Raw genomic sequence first — 17,239 nt, 5'->3', positions numbered from 1 at the left:
TGACAAGTCACCCAATCGCTATTTGGGTTTTGAACATTTCAAAAAGCCTTTTTGCGTTTACAAACGGCCTGATTCTGCAAATTAGCCCATTTGCGACCAGCAAAAAGGTTTGTACATGTGCCCTAAATTCTTTGAGCGTCATCTTCTTCCACCACTCCCAGTTCCAATTCAGCATTGTCCATCTGAAGGATTCAAGTGAGCAGACCATGGATAACCCAAGTTAAAACGAGAAGTATACTTGCATTGATGTGGATGCTGGGAAGAGAGGCCGCTTTGTTTTAAAAAGGCAGTGTTTTGCTACCTTTGGACTGAGTTCAGTAAACTCAAGTAAGAACATAAGGTAATAATACGCATAAAATGAAACTACTAAGGTTAAATTGACCATAATAGATGATTCTTGGACTTCAAAGATTTACGGGCGTAACAAGTGAAAATACATTTGAAATGTCTGGTTTGTGTGCATTTCATACATCATAACAGCACCAATACATTGCTGGTGAGTGATATGTTCAAACAGTGATATTCTTTTCTAGTGAGGGAGTATAGATTTGTTCATAGTAGGACCCATTGGAATAGGATGTGTTTTCCCCCTGCATGCTAAAAAATGTTATACTCGTTGGTGATGATTTTTTTCATACACTGGTGGTAATTTTGCTCCTTTGTTGCTGGCAAGTGATTTCATTACATGTGTCTTAGGTATTTGCTTTTACATTTGTTACTACAGTGGTTTAGCTTCAGTTACAGAGTTGTTCGTGAGATATTTTTAGTACAGTAGTGGTGTGTTTTATTTTTTTTTCTATCTGATTTGAGTGCTCACATCCTTCCCACTGGCATTGATTACTTCGTCACATGATGTACAATTTGTGGTTTCTTGTTCAGCTGCAGGTTGAGGGGAAATCAGAAGGTCGACTGCAAACCAGGACCGGCGAAATGGTGAGTACAGCTCTTGCGTACAAAAAGTCTCTTGCGCCAGCGTGTTTCACTAACACAGAATTCGCAATCCAAAACACAAAGCTTATTTGTTCAAATTTCTTTATTTTCCCCAGAAACCCTCTTAAAAGAACATTATAAATGTTAACTCCATTCTGGAGCTGGGCACTAATAAGATCATTTTTTTTTAATAAACTCTTTACTTCAATCTCTTTTGTTATGTGACTTGCACTCATGGCTAACATTTGCACTTCCTTGGTCGCTAGCCGTGTTTAGGAGTGTTTTCAGTGCTTGTCCCGAGGTGCTTGAAGAGAGCCTCATCTGTAGTTGCTTTTCAGAATGATAAGAGAATTAAGCAGTCATCTTTTCTCCTATTCTACTGTCCAACGTCGTCTTTACTTCACAAAATGTAAGCTTTCCAATCACCAACCCCCCCTCCACCGTCCCTTCGAATTTCCAGTTTGTATAAGGACTGATTCAAGGCTATATTCCAATGTTCCCATGTTCATCTAAGTAGGATGCTCGCACCTTGGACCAGTGTGTCTGAAGTCATACAGCATATTATGGGATTGTCACATAAAAGACTTGTATACAATGAATCTAGTTACATTTTTATTTGCCTAGTGATTATCATGGAAATCTGGCATGATGACCATTGACCAGTCTGATGGCAGACTGCAGTCTGAGTGCCTATGAGACCTTTAAATGAAATACAAGCCTTTGTAGAGCACACAGCTACCTCCGCAGAGGTGTGCCGGCGCTGGGGGCGTCTGGAAGATTAAGCAAGCTATTGCCCAGAGTCACATGGTGCTGGACCAACCTGCCGCCGGGGATCGAACCGTGAACCCCGTGGTCCGGAGTCAGGCACCCTGGCTGCTGCGCCATACCTCTTCCACCAAAGTAAAGCTGAGAACAAAATGAGTTAAACTTGGATAAACCTTCGTGCAGCTCGTTTCCTCTTCATATCTTCCGTGTGCTGGAAATCTGGGAAGTACAGACGCTGATATCCAGCATGCTGCCAGTACCTCTGGCCACTTTTGTGCAGTTCTCCGTGGGAATTTTCTTTTGCCCACCTCTACCCTTAATACTCATCCTGAGGACTTGTGCTGTTTTTACTCAGTACATCTGGTTCTGAAAGGCTCGACCACCTGCTCCAGGCCATGCCTTACCCCAACGAGTACCACTGTCTTGTTATGTTATTCCTGAAGATCCTCAGTTGTTTCAGGTTTTTCTGTAGAGTTGAAAGTCCTGCAAAGACATTGCTTATCAGCAATATTTTTCTTTTGTAAGGCTGAAAAATTGTGGCTGTTCTGGATTCCTGCACAAGCGTGAACAATCCTGTTTTGCAAGAACCAGAAATAGTTAACAGCCTGCAGATAAAATACTCATTAAACACCCTTTTTGAGGGGATGATTTTGAAATACCTGCCTTCAAAACATACCTTTTTGCATACCCACACACAACATCCTTGCCACCCACTCCTGAAGTTCACATTTTGTCAAGTAGGCACTGGCTGCAGATTTTTCATACAGTCTACAGCCTTATGTTCCAGAATCATTGACGAATGGTTCACTTAGAGTTTTGTGGTTTCTTGTACCTATCCGTGCTTAAATAGCAGCTCCATCTTTTACACGCAGTCACAATACTGACAGAAATGGGATCACTTGACGATTTTCTTTGATTCATATGTTTTCACCACAGAAAATGTTTGCAGCATCTAGGTCTAAATGCCTAAAGACCCGTTTCCTCCAGACACCTCCACTTCTCCATCAAAAACATCCCGCCTGTTGTCATGATGAGGATGAAAATGTATTTTTCACTCCAGGGCCCCATACAAATGATGGTACAGGCTTGTCCACATGCTCCACACTAAAACTGCTACAGCAAATAAATGATGGATAGAATGCTGACAATGCAAACATTCTCCCCCAGTGAAAAGATCTGGGTTAAATCCATTGTTCTTTTGCCCACTACACCACCCCAGTATGGACCCAGCCATATGCAGATAAGTCTTGACGTTGTGCCCCATGGGAACAGTCCAGACCGAACTGCCAGGCCAGGTCCTCCCTGGACCGGAAACAAGCATCCTGGGACCAGTTTCAGGGTATGTCACCCTTCTTCAGCCAGGCTAGCTTGAATCCAGTGGCACAGTGAGCAAGTGACCCACGTCTGGGCATACCCATCCCACTTAGGGCAAAAACTGTTACAGCAAACAAATGATGGACGGAATTCTGTTCATCAATAGTTCTTTTTGCATTTGTCACCCCGAGTGGGACGGGTAAGCTCAGATGTGGGTCCTGTGCTCTCCATGCCACTGGAATCAAGCTATCCTGGCTGAAGAGGGGTGAAACCCTGAAACGGGTCCTAGGATGCTTGTTTCCAGTCCAGGAAGGACCTGGCCTGGCAGTTCGGGATGGACTGTTCCCATTGGGCGCAGGGTGAGGACTGATTTGCATAATGCTGTGTCCAAACTGGAATGGCACGATGAGCAAAAAATCGATGGATTGAGGCCCAGATCTCTGTACTAGGAGAATGCATGACATTGTTCTGCATTCTGTCCAACAATAGTTCTTTTTGCATTTGCCACACTAAAACTGTGCCTTCTCGAGGCTCAAACTATGACATCTTTTTTGTCTCCGTTATGTTGGGGCAGAGGGCGGTGGATTTGCATTCCATGTGGCCCCTTTTGCATCAATCTGCTCTGGTGTCAAAACCAAGGCACCTCAAGTTCCTTTCTTGATGGAGTGGGATGAAAAGCATTTCGTTCCATTTTTTCAAGAGGCTGGGCCATTTGCTGATCTACTTAGCGCCTGAAGAGGACGATATTTATCGCAATTCAAGATTTATTCTACCACTTGACGTTTAACTCCTTGAAGAAGCCTTGTCAACTGTGACTATTTCTAAGTCTTTCAGTACTACTTTCATGTGTCTTATTTAACACCTTTTCTTGCTTTTCCTGTTTTTTTCCCCCTGCTCTCCGTCTCAGGATTGCTTGACATATAAGTGCTCTAGAAATAGACCTGGCCCCATCTGCCATATCAGTTGAAAGGTTGGCATTGTCCTTTCCTTTGCGTTTAGTCAGTCTGATGCGCAGCCAATTATGATGTTCTTTACAGATGTGGGAAGAGCTAAGACCATTTAAAAAGATTGTCCTTCTCCATCTATATGCATGGATTCACTAAAAGTATTAAAGACAGCAGCGTAGTTAAGGTGAGACTCCTGCAAAGAGGTGGTGGTAGCGGGCAGCACGCTTGGCTTACATCTCCTCTTACACAAGATATTCAGGACTGTCTTGAACCAACCTTTTGATAGCAAAGTGAATTTCCTGCCACCATTGGGGAGCTGATTCAATATAAGTGTAGTGGTCTTTTGATTGTGCATGGTACCCTAAGGCATGAATAAGTTCTCTGTGTTTCTCTTGCCTCTAATAAAATGTGGCCGACCGTAACGCATACACCAATTGCAATGCTTGTGACCTCATAATATTTATACTTTTAAATAAGTGTCTAAAAGTGAGATGTGATTAACACCTTGGCTGCTAGGGGTTTTCCCGCTGGGTGCTGGATTCTTTGAGATGACATTGTTTGTGACAAAGCCAGTTCGTCATAAGCACAGGGCAGGTAAAGCCCATGACGAGCTGACTTTGTCATCAGCACTGAAGGGGTTAAACAACAACAACCTAATCAAATCCATTTATGATAATATGGTTATTTAGAAAGATCCTTTTCCGACTCTTCTGCATTTTCTGTGTCTCTGGACCTTTGGAGCTAGACCTTTCAGCGCCAGGACACCTCAGTTGAAGTAACTATGCGCTATATAAATCTCGTTATTATGATCTATTCATAGTTATCTCGGTTAATGTGGCAAGGGTAATGTGATACATAATCTCATTGATAAGATCAGATGATTTACAACATTTGCCTTTGCATCTGTTTTGTTAAGGATGGGGTCATGAGCATTGCATTTTGTGTGCTATTTATAGTTTGTGTGACTCCTGTATGAGTTATGGATTGCAATCCTAATCATAGCTCACAAATTTCAGGGATTGTTCGGTTTTAATTTGTAATGCCAGCTGCAAAGTCATTTTGTTTAATAGGTGAATGTCTGTTTTTTTAAAACATATGTTTAGGATACATGCTATTTAGGGGGATCATGGGTCACATCTAGCAATTGCCACATACTATGCAGACTAATGTACAATAATATTTATTATACCTATATAAACAACCCATTAAAATCATTAAAAAGTATTTTTAGCTTTTACTTTTGAAAATTGTACTTCACAATAGGCAATCACAAATCCTGTGTCCATTTGTAAACCGCTCAAATGCCCCTGTTCACATTAATAATTAGGAAGAGAACGAAATTGTGAATTCAATCTTGCAGACGATGCGTGTTTCTCAATCAAAGAAGTCCAAAATAAAGAACCAATGCAAAAATCATTTTGTAGAAGAGAAAACTAGAAAGAGATCCTCTATTGCAGTCTCTCGCCCATTCACTTGCTGAAAAGCGTAATTTATCAGAAGTGTAAATTATTCTTCTGGGCCAGGCACCAGAGGTGATATACAAAGCATTATAGTGAGCGGAGCTAAGTGAGCAAGGGCGGGAATGAGTCGGGAGTAGCTTTGAGGACCCAGGATTTTTATTAAACACCAGAGCCCCAGTGTTGGGTTTTCACGCTCTTGAAGAGCCATTTACCTGTTTATTTTATCCGAAATGGCTGACGGGCGCATTTGGTATGTATAACTGAAGAATTAGGAGAACATTATTTACTATCGCAATAACTTTTACATTATGCTTGATACTGCAGTCTTCATCTTGTGACCAAGAAGATTCTGATCTGATCAACCAATGCTTATCTCTCTAGGTGAACTTATTTTAATGCTGTGTGCAAGTTATGCAAGCCCTCCTCCAGATGAAAACTGTGTTTATTTCCTTATTTAAAAAAAAAAAAAATCTTTTTTTATTTGGACTGACTGTTTTGGTTTCATCCCTAGCTTTTCTTGGACTATATGTATAGTCTGTAGACCTGGGGTTTCATGGGATTCTGTAAAATGAGAAAAGATGCATGTACTTAGCTGAGTGAAACAGAAATAAATTGAGTTCCTATATCTTGTGTTATTGCAGGTCTCCTCAATGTGACTTGTTTCATATTGTAGTTTTTAATAAAATCGTTGTCGGCGGAGGCACCCCAGTGATTTGGTGGTTTAGCACTATATTACCTTTTTTCCATGATGGAGCAGCAACTAACACACACTGTCTAGGCTTAAGCAGTGACTCCCATCCTATCTTTCAGGCTGCTTGAAGCTGGTGCAGTGGCGTCTGTTGCGGTTCCGTCTGCCCATCTTTCCAAACTACTACGATGCTGTCTCTTTTGCAATTGCAGACCGTGAGCTACCTGAAAAATGCCCACTTTGAGATTGGAATGAAGAATAACGTGAAGTGGGAATTGAACAAGGAGATAGTTTGCCGCCAGTTCCTCACAAATGTGAGTATTGGTGTCCCTCTCCGCTCCTTTATCTAGTGCATGTGTTTGAATAGGTGTCAAAGCCTAGGTTAGGAGGGAAAATATGTATATATTCATTTAGAAGCACAGACCAAATGTAATGATCTCACCCTTGATGTATTAGATGACTTCACAAACACATAAAATGTGTATATGTGTGTGTGTGTATATATATATATATATAATGTCCAACATACACAACTCTGTTCCTGTTCACTTAAACCATATGAGTCGGAACGCTTTGCTCAATATTGAGATTATAAGACACAGTCCCTCATCCCTGTTACAGTATCCGCTTCTGTTTCTTCAGCGCTGCCCTCTGTCAGCAAACAGCTGCTCCATAGAGCTTATTGACATTTCAAAGAAGAATCAAAACACTCAAGTCTCCATCCAAAAGTGCCCCATGGTCTCCTTGGAATCCTTATTAAAAACCAGGCTTGCGTTCTAATTAAAAACAAACTTGAAATTCTAATTAAGTATTGTTGGCTATGGATTACAGTAAAGTGGAACGCATCGCCCACAGAGATGCCATGTTAAAATACCACCCAGCTTCTTATCCATACGTGATCTGCATACGGTTTCTATTCTCTATCTAGCAGTTATCTAGGTTTGCATAAGAAATGAACACACTTGCAGCGCTAGTGTGCTGCTAAATGGTGAGTTTCTTCTGATCCTACCCAGTTGTTTCTAATTCATGCTTAATATGCATTAAATAAAAAAAAATGCAATATCAAACCATTCAATCTAAATTGGAAAATAAATTCTTGCATAAACTGCTATAGTGTTGAGAACTGGATCTTACAGTGGCGGCTCTCTCATTTTCTTCTTTGGAAGCCAGGAACGTATGTGTCTCTTGGGAACTTAATTCCTTCCCTGAGAACTGCTCCATTGGCATCTTCTGGTCTCTTTGGTCATCCGGGTGGCATTTAAATGCCAAAACTGTGTTTTATTCATCTCCCCCTACGGCTTGTTTGGTTACATTGGAAGGATGGCCGTTTTTGCTTTCTCAATAAAAATAGTTAAACCATAGACTGCTGGACTGCTATGTTACTTTGAATCTCTGGAGGACAGGAATTATAAGGCCGTAACATTTTTCTGCCATGGTTTCAATGTCACAGAACGCCTCACCTAAGAAAGAGAGTTCACAGTTGTACATGATTGAGAAGAGTAGTGTCGGCCGGGTCCATGTTTCTCCTAGTCCTTGTCCCTCCCTTTTTAAGCTATGAATTTTGACTGTCTGCAAAGGCTTGTTGGGTGGCATAAGGCGCATGTGGTTTTGTCTGAAGTAAGCCAGAGTGTTGTTTGGAAGAAGCTTAAGGTCTCTATTTGTTAATTCTTTGTAGTACCTGGCATTCAATGCTCTCGCTTTGTTGTAGCTTGGAGTCATCGTGCCTCCGAATGCACTGACCCTGCCAGAGGAGCCAATAACAAGATGGGGCGAGTACTGGTGTGAAGTAACGGTGAGTATTAATGCTGCTGCCTGCTAACCCGATGACCTAGACAGATGAAGGATAGGGTACGGCGATTTCTAATCTACGAGCAAGCACACTAGTGCACAGTGGAACCAGGGGTTTTTTGTCCTCTCTTTGGCCTAATCCATGCAGGCCAATAGACCTGGTGACGCGTAAACTGTTGTGCTGTACCAATATTTGTCCGTTTGTATGTTCTTGCCCCATTGGCCACTTGTCAGGTTATGATGGAGCTGGTATGGCCGAGTGTGCTTTCTCTGGAACGCTAGTAAATAGCTATCATGATGATGGAGCTGGTATGATTTGGAAAAAGTGTCTATGGGTTCCAGTCTGTTGACTATCTGTAGAAGTGGCCTATATTTTGTATGAGGTTGGTTACCGTGTGATGCTATCTGGCGAGTCTGGTGGAATGCTGGGGCTGGCTTTAACCTAGATTGTTTTTCTGTAACCTTGATTCCTCGCCCAGCGAAATCAATATGATGGCAGTGGTGTTGAGGCTGCTGTGAAGTTGCAGTCTGTGTTCTGCATGATTTATTGTTTGCTGTTTTCTTTCTTGAACCTTGTAAATAAAGTTTCCTTACCTCTCTGCCATGGTGTTGCAGTGGCTCCCCCTGGGGCATGCGTGCCATGAAGCTCAATTTAGCTCCTGGATGCAGCGGCATCCTCGGCCAGTGCCATCTTGTTCCTCTACGTGTGTCAGATCTTGACAGTGCACAGGATTATGAGACTGGTCTCTGCATTTCTGCGTACCTGAACAGCGCACGCATGGGAGATATTGAAGTAGGCACCCTAAATAAAGTTAGTTATACTACAAGAGACACAAGATTGCAGCTGATTAATGTTTTGTACAATTGCATTTAACATTTTTATTGTTTTTTAATCCCAATCCAAGATGACCGAATTCTTTCAAGAAAGATGTGTCCTATTTTTCCACTTTAAGAAGAGTTGCATTAAGAAGCCCAGTCGCAGAGTATGGCTGGGATGTGCATAGAGCCAGATGAGTTAAACCGAGCTCCGGTGCAGCAGGCCAGCGGAGACACTTCTCCTGTGTCGATTTGGAGCTGGAGGGGCTTGGGAGCTAGTAGTGGAGACTGGGACATCCACTGACTCGCGCTGGCGTTACAGAGGCTGAGGGCACAGGTTTACAAGCAGAAAGGAAAGAGGCAAGGTTTCCGACCATGGCCAAAATGGCAGCAGAAGGCGCGGTCTTGTGTTTATTCTGGGCAAACAGGAGGCTACAGCAGTGAACTTGGGGGTAGACTTTGAGCCCTGAGGAATCTGTGGTTGCAGTGGGGACCCCAGACAAACAGAGTGGGGTCCTCCCCCAAGTGGCACTGTTAAGGAATTAGGGGGCCCCTGGACTTGGCATCGGGCCTCTTAGGGGCAGGAGTTGTCACCATCAAGTGCACAGAGGGAACTGGGGCTGTGGCAGTGAGTTACCGCCCCAAGAAGCCAGTGGACACAGGGTTGGGCCTCAGGGGTGATCCAAGAGAGTGGTTCCCCCATCCCCACGCCACCGTTGAATACACCTGGCAGTCCAGAGGGGCCTCTGATTAGAAATAAGGCCCACCTTGGGGCAGAAGTTGTTGGCTGGTTCCCAGGGCCAGTGGAGGGGCAGAGGCCCCTGCAGAGTGAGGGGCAAAGAAGCCCTGATCCGCCACCGGGGGGGGGCCCTTGGTGAGTGAGAAGTGGGATGGGTGTTTGTGCCCTGCGGTAGTGGCTGTGGTGCCTCTTCGTGGGCTGATATGTACCCTCTGCTGTTCCCCTTGAGGTGGTGGCTGGGGAACCAGCTGCTGCCGGGAGTCTTGGGTGACTGCACGGGCTCGGTGGGGGTGGAGGGGGGGGGGGGACTATGGCGTGCTGCCCCGACCTTGTGCGTGTGTGTGTGTGGGTGGGTGTGTGTGTGTGTGTGTGTGTGGTGGCCAGCCAGAGGATGTCTGCTTCTTTCCCGTGTGAACCGGAGACTAGAGGGCAAGGGGAGGGGGACTGTAAACATCTACCCAGACTATACGGCTACGGTGCAGAAATCGAATCTTTCTGGATGTGAAGCAGTAGCTGCGGAAGCTCAACGTCAAGTTCTTGCTAATGGTCGCCGCAAAGTTGCGCATCACAGATGAGGAGGGTTCACATGTTTTTCGAATCTACGTTGACAGTGTGGGCCTGGTTGAATCTAAAGGACACCCTTTGCTGAGCTACCCTGAGGGCCTCTGGGCCCTGGAGATCCTAGCAGCAGTGTAGGCGACAAAGGCCGGGCCTAAATTCTGCCCCTACTAAGTTGCAGGCGGAATCAGAGAGTGCCCGCTTGGTGGCTGAAATTCAACATGGGTGTGCCCATGGTAGCATGCCAGCGGCAGGGCGGCCAAACCTAACGGCAGCAGCGGAGGGAGACTGAGCCGGCGTTGACTGTCGAATTAGTATGCTGGAGGAGACCCAGGGCCAACCTTGCGGTGTGTGTGTTGGCCAGCCATGGGGCGTCTGCTGGGTATCCTCGTGGACCAAAGACTAGAGGGCTGAAACCCTGTATTGAGGATGGGTCGTACCAAGGGAGAGAAGTCCGTTCTGCTGAGGACGGCTGTGGAACATCTGGAGAGTGTGTGTGGTGTCCGGCATGGGGCTGTGCACTTGGGTTTGGAAGCCACACAGCGAGAATCCTTGCTGCCATCCAGGATACCAAGTCCACTTTGTGGGTTAAAAATGTCATTTTTGTCCAAGATAGTGGGATTATTGCGGGCTGACCTGGCAGGAGTGGCCAACTGGCAACAAATGGTCTACCTTGAGCTCGAACAGGGGCTCTTCGGACAGAGAGGCCTCCTCCCTGGGTGAGAGGCGAGAATAGGAGACTTGCACTGGTGACTCAAATGATGACTGATATGGTGTGCTGATGAAATGACAAGACTCCCAGTATTTACCCTGGTGCATTTCAGATCATTCCCAGATGCTCCAGGTGTGTTTGGGCCTGGGGAGAGGTAAGAGGCCAGGGTGGACCATGGACCTGTGGGAGCTCACAGATTGGGACCCTTGATTTTTTGGGCCGAAGCTGCCAAGGCCTATTTTGTAGAAAAACGGGGGTCCGTGGGTTCCTGGGTAGTCCTATAGGAGATACATAAGGCGGTGATCCAGGGTCAATTAATCGCACATGTGGTGTTGAAGTGTGATAGAGACAAGGAGTGCAAGGGCCTCGAGGCAAGATTGGTCCAGAAAGAGTTGGCCCTGGTCTGTAATCCTAGTCCCAATTTGGCGATCACAATCGAGCTGCTGAGTGAGGACAATAAACTGCTGCAGCGGTGAGAGCATGGGCCTGATTTCTGGTGCATCATATGAGGGTGTATGAATTTGGTGATAAAGCGGGGAAACTCCCGGCATGGCTGGCTAAGCAGGATGAAGGGCAGAGATGGATCTACAGACTCCTGGGGTGGGGATACTGGATGGTGTGAAGACTCCGGAGGGTATAGCGAATGCACTAGCGGCCCAGCTTTGAGAGGTCAGTAGGCCAGTTCTGGGAGACGAGGAAAGGGACACTCTGGAAACTGAGATCACTGATTGAGATTTCAGAAGGTTTGGCCCATATGATGGAGAGGAGGGCTCTGGGGCCCAACGGCTTGTCCCTGTGTCCTTTATGTCTTCGGACGCAGGTGGTGCCTCAACTGAGGGAGTTCTTTTGGGGAGGGCGCTACCGGAGGATTTGCGGTGTGCTCTAATTGTGCCCTTCTACAAAGAGGGGAAGCCACGGTGGACTGCACTTCCTGCCGTCCTATCTCTTTTCTCAATGTGGAGGTAACAGTGTTGGCACGGGTACTGGCAGTACATATGATGAATGTGGTGGCGACTTTGGTGTCCGTGGACCATTCAGGCTTCATGCCCCAGGGAGCGACCTGCCACAATCTCAGATTGTTTCGTTGCTTGGCTCTCGGGTGACATATTCAGACACCGGCAGTTCTCCTATCGTTGGACACCGAAAAGGCATTTGACTCCGTGGAATTGCCACCCTGGTGGACTGTCTTGGGGAAGATGGGGTTTGGCTGCTCCTTTATGGAGTGGTTCCACCGGATATAAAATCCTTGGGGTGCAAGTGAATGGTGTGCTGTTGAAGGAGTTTGAAATTGGGCGTGGCACCAGACAAGGGTGGCAGCTCTCTCTATTACCATTTGTAGTGGCACTTGAGCCATTTGTGAATTGGTGCGTAGAGATGCTCAGGTCTTGGCTTTTAGGTGGGACACGGGATGAGAAGATGCAAGTTCTCTATATACTGATAATTTCCTTCTGTATTTGGCAGACCCGGGCCGTTGTGTCCCATGTGTATTGGAGATCCTAAATATTTTGCGGACCTACTCTGGGCTCCACATTAACTGGAGCTCATTTGTTGCATTCCTTCTGTCCAACTGAGCTCCTTCCCCAGAGTCCCTCCCAGTGCTCTGAGAGCCCCGGGGTTTCAGATACCTGGGCATCTACATGACTACTGCCGATTTGTTTCTCCGGGAAAAATGGGGGGGACATTTTGGAGGCTTACAAGAGGGCTACGGGTCATTAGCGCTCCTTGCTGTTGTCATTGATGGGAAGGGCTGCGCTCTGCAAAATGATATCTCGGCCTACATTGTTGTATGCCCTCCAGAGCACATCCTATGCGATGCCGGAGGTGTTCTTCAGACAGGACAGGATGAAGCTACAAGAGTCTTGCTGTAAAACAGGATAGTCCCCCAGATCACCCTGACCACGTTAACTAGTAAGGGATGGGACGGGGGTATTGCCCTGCCCAGCCTTGAATCGTACTACTGGACAGCACACTTGGCAGTGGCGGATTACAGGGTCTTCTCGGACCAGCGGGACCCCACCTTGTTGGCAGATCGATGGGTGTTGGGACACCTTCGGTATTTGTATGGCTGAGAGAGACTGCAATTGCTGCCAGCACCAACCGCCCTAGTGGTTGACATATGGCAGAAGGCAGTGCGGCTCTTGGGCTGGGATGGGAGGCTCACTTTGGCGACGCCTCTGTCGGAAATAGAGATGCTGAGTGAGCTCTGAGCAGTTGAGGGTTCTTGGCGTTGGGATATGCTGCGGATTTCAGGTGTGGAAGACGTCTGGAGGGACAGGTAACTTATCCCCTTCCTGGAGTTGCAGGCAGAGTATGAAGTGTAGAGGGCGCAATATCTCTGGTACATGCTGATGCAGTATATTCTGGGGCAGCACAAAGCTGTTTTTGCAGACCTACCGGAGAAGTCGCCCTGGGTTTCTGGGTGCTTGTTTCTCTGTTACATGTGGATGTGGTCTCCCAGATCTCTACCAAGCTGCTGGCCCATAGCATGCCCCGCTAGATGCCTTCGAGACCGGTGGGCGCCAGACCTGGAAGGATGGCGGATGATGCATGGGGAGAAGCGTGCCGCTACCTGAGGGAGGTGGCGATACGAGCGCTACCGGAGAGAGGTGGTGATACGAGCGCTACCAGAGAGAGGTGTTGATACGAGCGCTACCAGAGAGAGGTGGCAATACAGGCGTGCTTCCGCCTGGTAAAGTTGAAATTGCTGCATATTGCACAAGAGAGATGCTATACAAAATGGGCGAATAGAGTCTGCCTTCTGTCTGAGGGGCTGCGGTCCGAGTGGGTACTCTACTGCATACTGCATCTTGGGCGTGCTTACAGATGAGATCTTGGGAGAGTGGCACTGCGCCTGTATGGGGTGACAGAGCTACAGATCTAGCACATGCCCCAGTTGATAACCCTGGGGTTCGAGGGGTAGCAGATGTTGGATAGGTATACGTTGCTCGTCTGTAATTTTGCCCTGGCAGTGGCATGAAGGGATGTTGTGTGGAAATAAGGAAACACCCACACTGCAGGAGGCGGAGAACCTTGATTGGTGGCTGAGTAGTTGGTGTACAAAGCCTGAGGATGTCCTTGAAGGGTTGAGAAAATATGGCACCCCTGGAAGACAGTGGAGGATGGCCGCTAAAGATGGTAGATTGCAAACAAAACAGGTGATGGACAGAATGTGGATCAATGTCACACATTCACCCCAGTCAAAAGATCTGGGCCCAAATCCATCTTTTTTTGCACTCCACACCACCCTGGGTTAGACAATGGCGATATGCAAATCAGCTCTGACCCTGTGCCCCATGGGAACAGTCCAGTCCGAACTACAAAAGCCATGTCCTTCCCAGAACGGAATCAAGCATCCGAGGACCGGACCGGTTTCGAGGTAACACCTCTCATCAGCCCGGCTAGCTTGACTCCAGTGGTGTGGAGTGCCTGGGACCCACGTCTGAGCATCCCCAGCGCACTTATGGCGGCAATTGCAAACAAAACAGGTGATGGACAGATGGATTTGGGCCCAGATCCTTGGACTGGGGTGAATGTGTGACATTGATCCACATTTTGTCCATCACCTGTTTTGTTTGCTAAAGATGGTAGAAGCATGGTTAGGTGCAAAACGGGAAGGATGGAGCCCCCCCACCCCGGCGATCAAGGGGGAGATCAGGCGATAAGATATGCCGGACTCCGAGTGGGGGTTGGGGCTTTGGACCCCATTGTGGTGCTTCACGAGTATGTTGGACTAAGCCTTTAGGGGTGAGTTCCTGGTGACATATTGAATGGCTGAATGGTTGCGGCTGGCTGCCTGGTCGAGGGGAGGGGGGGATGTTTATTCAGTTGGGGGCATTGGGCGTGCACTAGGCTGCTTCCAATGTGTACTGTACCTTGGGGTCACAGGGTAATGACGCTGCCCTCTGCTGTTGTGCATTGAAGTGGTCATCCTAGGTTTTACTAATTAAAAGGGGGGGGCGACCCAGGTGAAGGACCTGTAATTTCAAAAGATACTGTATTCGGATGTCTGCTGTATAACTTGGTCATGTGCACGCCACGAGGTCGATGTAACCGCCATTACTGTAATGTTTTGATGTTTAACTTTGTGGAAAATCAAATAAAACTGTTGGGGGGGAAAAAGAATCCAGTCGCAATTGTCCCTGAATCATTGCTTGATCACTGGACCTGTGAGATTCTCTGCTTCTCCACTTCTTTGCCATTTGCTGCTCTTCACCTGTGCTGGTTGGCCTGACCTGCTAGAAGGTTTTTTCTGACTCCAAGTTTTCCCCCTTTTGGCTGAATTATTTTCTGGTGCACTGCTAGATGTTCTGTTCAAACCTGGCATTTAGTACTGCCTCTCACGATAGGTGGTCATTAAAGATGCAAGCACCGCTCAGAAGACCAGCACCTGGAACACCCTTTGTTAATGTCAAAATTTGCATGGTGTCCTTTTTCTCAGGAAATTCTGCAGTTTCATGAAGATGAAGGCTATTTAAAGAAATTCGAAGTAGTAAAAGTCTGGAGTGTCCCTCCTCGGAGTAGTTATCTAGTGGATTTTTTAGGTGCCCTGCTTATCGGAGGGGTAAAAAAGGGGGTGTTGATGGACGGAGCATCTGAACCAATCAAACACTCACACCCAGTCAACAGATGTGGGTTTAATCCATCACCGTTCTTTAGCCCACTCTGCCACCCCAGTTCAGACATGGCTATATGCAAATCAGTCTGACCCTGTGCCTCATGGGAACAGTCCAGCCCGAACTGCCAAGCCATACCTTCCCTGGACTGGAAACAAGCTTCCTAGGACCGGTTTCTGGCATTACAGCCATCTTCAGCCAGGCTTGCTTGAATCCATTGGCAAAGTGAGCAAGGAACTCACATCTGAGCATACCCTGACAACTTAGGGCGAACAAAGCGGTACAAAAATCCATCGCCGTTCTTTAGCCCACTCTGCCACCCCAGTTCAGACATGTCCAGACTGATTTGCATATGGCCATGTCTGAACTGGAGTGGCAGAGTGGGCTAAAGAACGGTGATGGATTAAACCCAGATCTGTTGACTGGGTGTGAGTGTTTGATTGTTTCAGATGCTCCGTCCATCCCCACCCCCTTTTGTACCACTGCTTATCGGAGAAACACTTGGTTTTCCAATCATCTTTAAGCTTTGTACGTTGTTTAGAGTGGCTGCTTCATTGTCTGTAGAATTGCACCCCTTTTGCTCTTGTGGGCACTATCTTGCAGGGATCAGGTTTTCCAAGGACTTATTCTAGTTCATGAGTTATTTTCATATGTTTTGCTGAGCATCTACATCAATCCTTGCCTGCTGTACCAGGGCGATAATTGTGACAAGTGATTGCATGGAACTGGTTTAAGAGTGAATTGTCGCTCCATTATCTCTTTTAACTGCTGTTTCTGCATTTGCTTTCAGGTGAACGGAATCGACACGGTTCGGATGCCAATGCACGTAGTGAACTTCGAGAAGCCAAAGACGAAGCGTTACAAACATTGGCTAACGACGCAAGCTGCTGCGGCTCAGTCAACCTCAAAGGCGACGGAAGAAACCACAGGCCCTTCCAATGCATTGTAGCCTCTTGTATAGGCCACTTCTTCGATGATGGACTCTTCGGTCCAAGAGATCATGTGGACGTCAGATATGCTATACGTGCAAATCCCAATGTTCCCAAGTTCATATGTGCTAAATCATCTGTACGTTCAATCCGTCCAGTGGAGATGCCATAGCAAGCTCCTTGAGATATGCAGATTTCCTGCGGTGGACATGTAAGGCAGTCTACGAGCACCACTGTCCTGTGCAAGGAGTCTAGCCTCATAATGTGTATTATCTTGGTTGGAGGAAGAGGGCAGAATTATCCTCCATGTTGAAGAGCCAGAGGGCATCCACGGTCCGAAGGTTGGCAGCGTGAGCCATCCCAGGGTTGGAGATGGGACTTCGGGATCATGTACGATTAGAAACTCAACGTGGCTCAGTGCTTAGCCTCTTTCGTCACTGGCCGCAGTTGTCGTGGATAAAATAAAATCAATCTGTAATCTGATTGTTGTGCAGTTTATTGTGCATAGTTTAGACTGGTGCAGTTCTGTAGGCGGGGGCACTATATTAGTATTCTGTAGTATGATCAGGTTGCTAGGCAGATTGTGAAACATTCATGTATGCGCTGGGCACTCACTTAAATGGTCAGAATTATGAAGATGGTGCATATTTTTGGTCCTGGGTGCCTTTTTGCACCGAGCTAGTAATCAATTGTTGCTGTTTTAGATCCCCGGGTGATGTGGCATTGAAAGGACCGAACAATCAAAGAGGGAGCTCGCTGTCAAAGTCCGAACAAGTTCTCCATTGCATTATGTTAGATGCAGTACATAGTGTTTTTGAATTACTCACAAGTATAAAAGTGTTTGCCACCAGTGTGGGCCAGCTAGTGCTTACATTTCTGGGCACTTTTTTCTGGTTTCTTGCTTTTTTCCAGCAGACCATAGCAGTTAGATTTGGGTCTGCTTCAAATGCTCCTTGTAGTTTATTGGGTAAAGTTCCACT

The 17,239-nt window shown here is 46.6% G+C and overlaps 1 protein-coding gene across 1 annotated transcript in view; it reads left to right on the top strand.

Annotated features, from left to right (window-relative positions):
- Nucleotides 1–16,742, top strand: part of LOC147664923 (large ribosomal subunit protein bL9m-like) — a 33,482-nt gene extending 16,740 nt beyond the window's left edge. Inside the window, exons 4-7 of the mRNA XM_086949887.1 lie at nucleotides 880–933; nucleotides 6,317–6,418; nucleotides 7,813–7,896; nucleotides 16,121–16,742. Coding sequence (XP_086806013.1) covers nucleotides 880–933; nucleotides 6,317–6,418; nucleotides 7,813–7,896; nucleotides 16,121–16,279 — 399 coding nt within the window. The 3' untranslated portion in view covers nucleotides 16,280–16,742. The remainder of the gene's footprint in view (nucleotides 1–879; nucleotides 934–6,316; nucleotides 6,419–7,812; nucleotides 7,897–16,120) is intronic.
- The last annotated feature ends 497 nt before the right edge of the window (nucleotides 16,743–17,239 follow it).

Source organism: Lissotriton vulgaris, unplaced genomic scaffold (assembly GCF_964263255.1).
Source record: "Lissotriton vulgaris unplaced genomic scaffold, aLisVul1.2 SCAFFOLD_1642, whole genome shotgun sequence".
Taxonomy (NCBI): domain Eukaryota; kingdom Metazoa; phylum Chordata; class Amphibia; order Caudata; family Salamandridae; genus Lissotriton; species Lissotriton vulgaris.
Note: the sequence above shows the minus strand (reverse complement) of the source record. Positions and strands in the feature narration are given on the sequence as shown.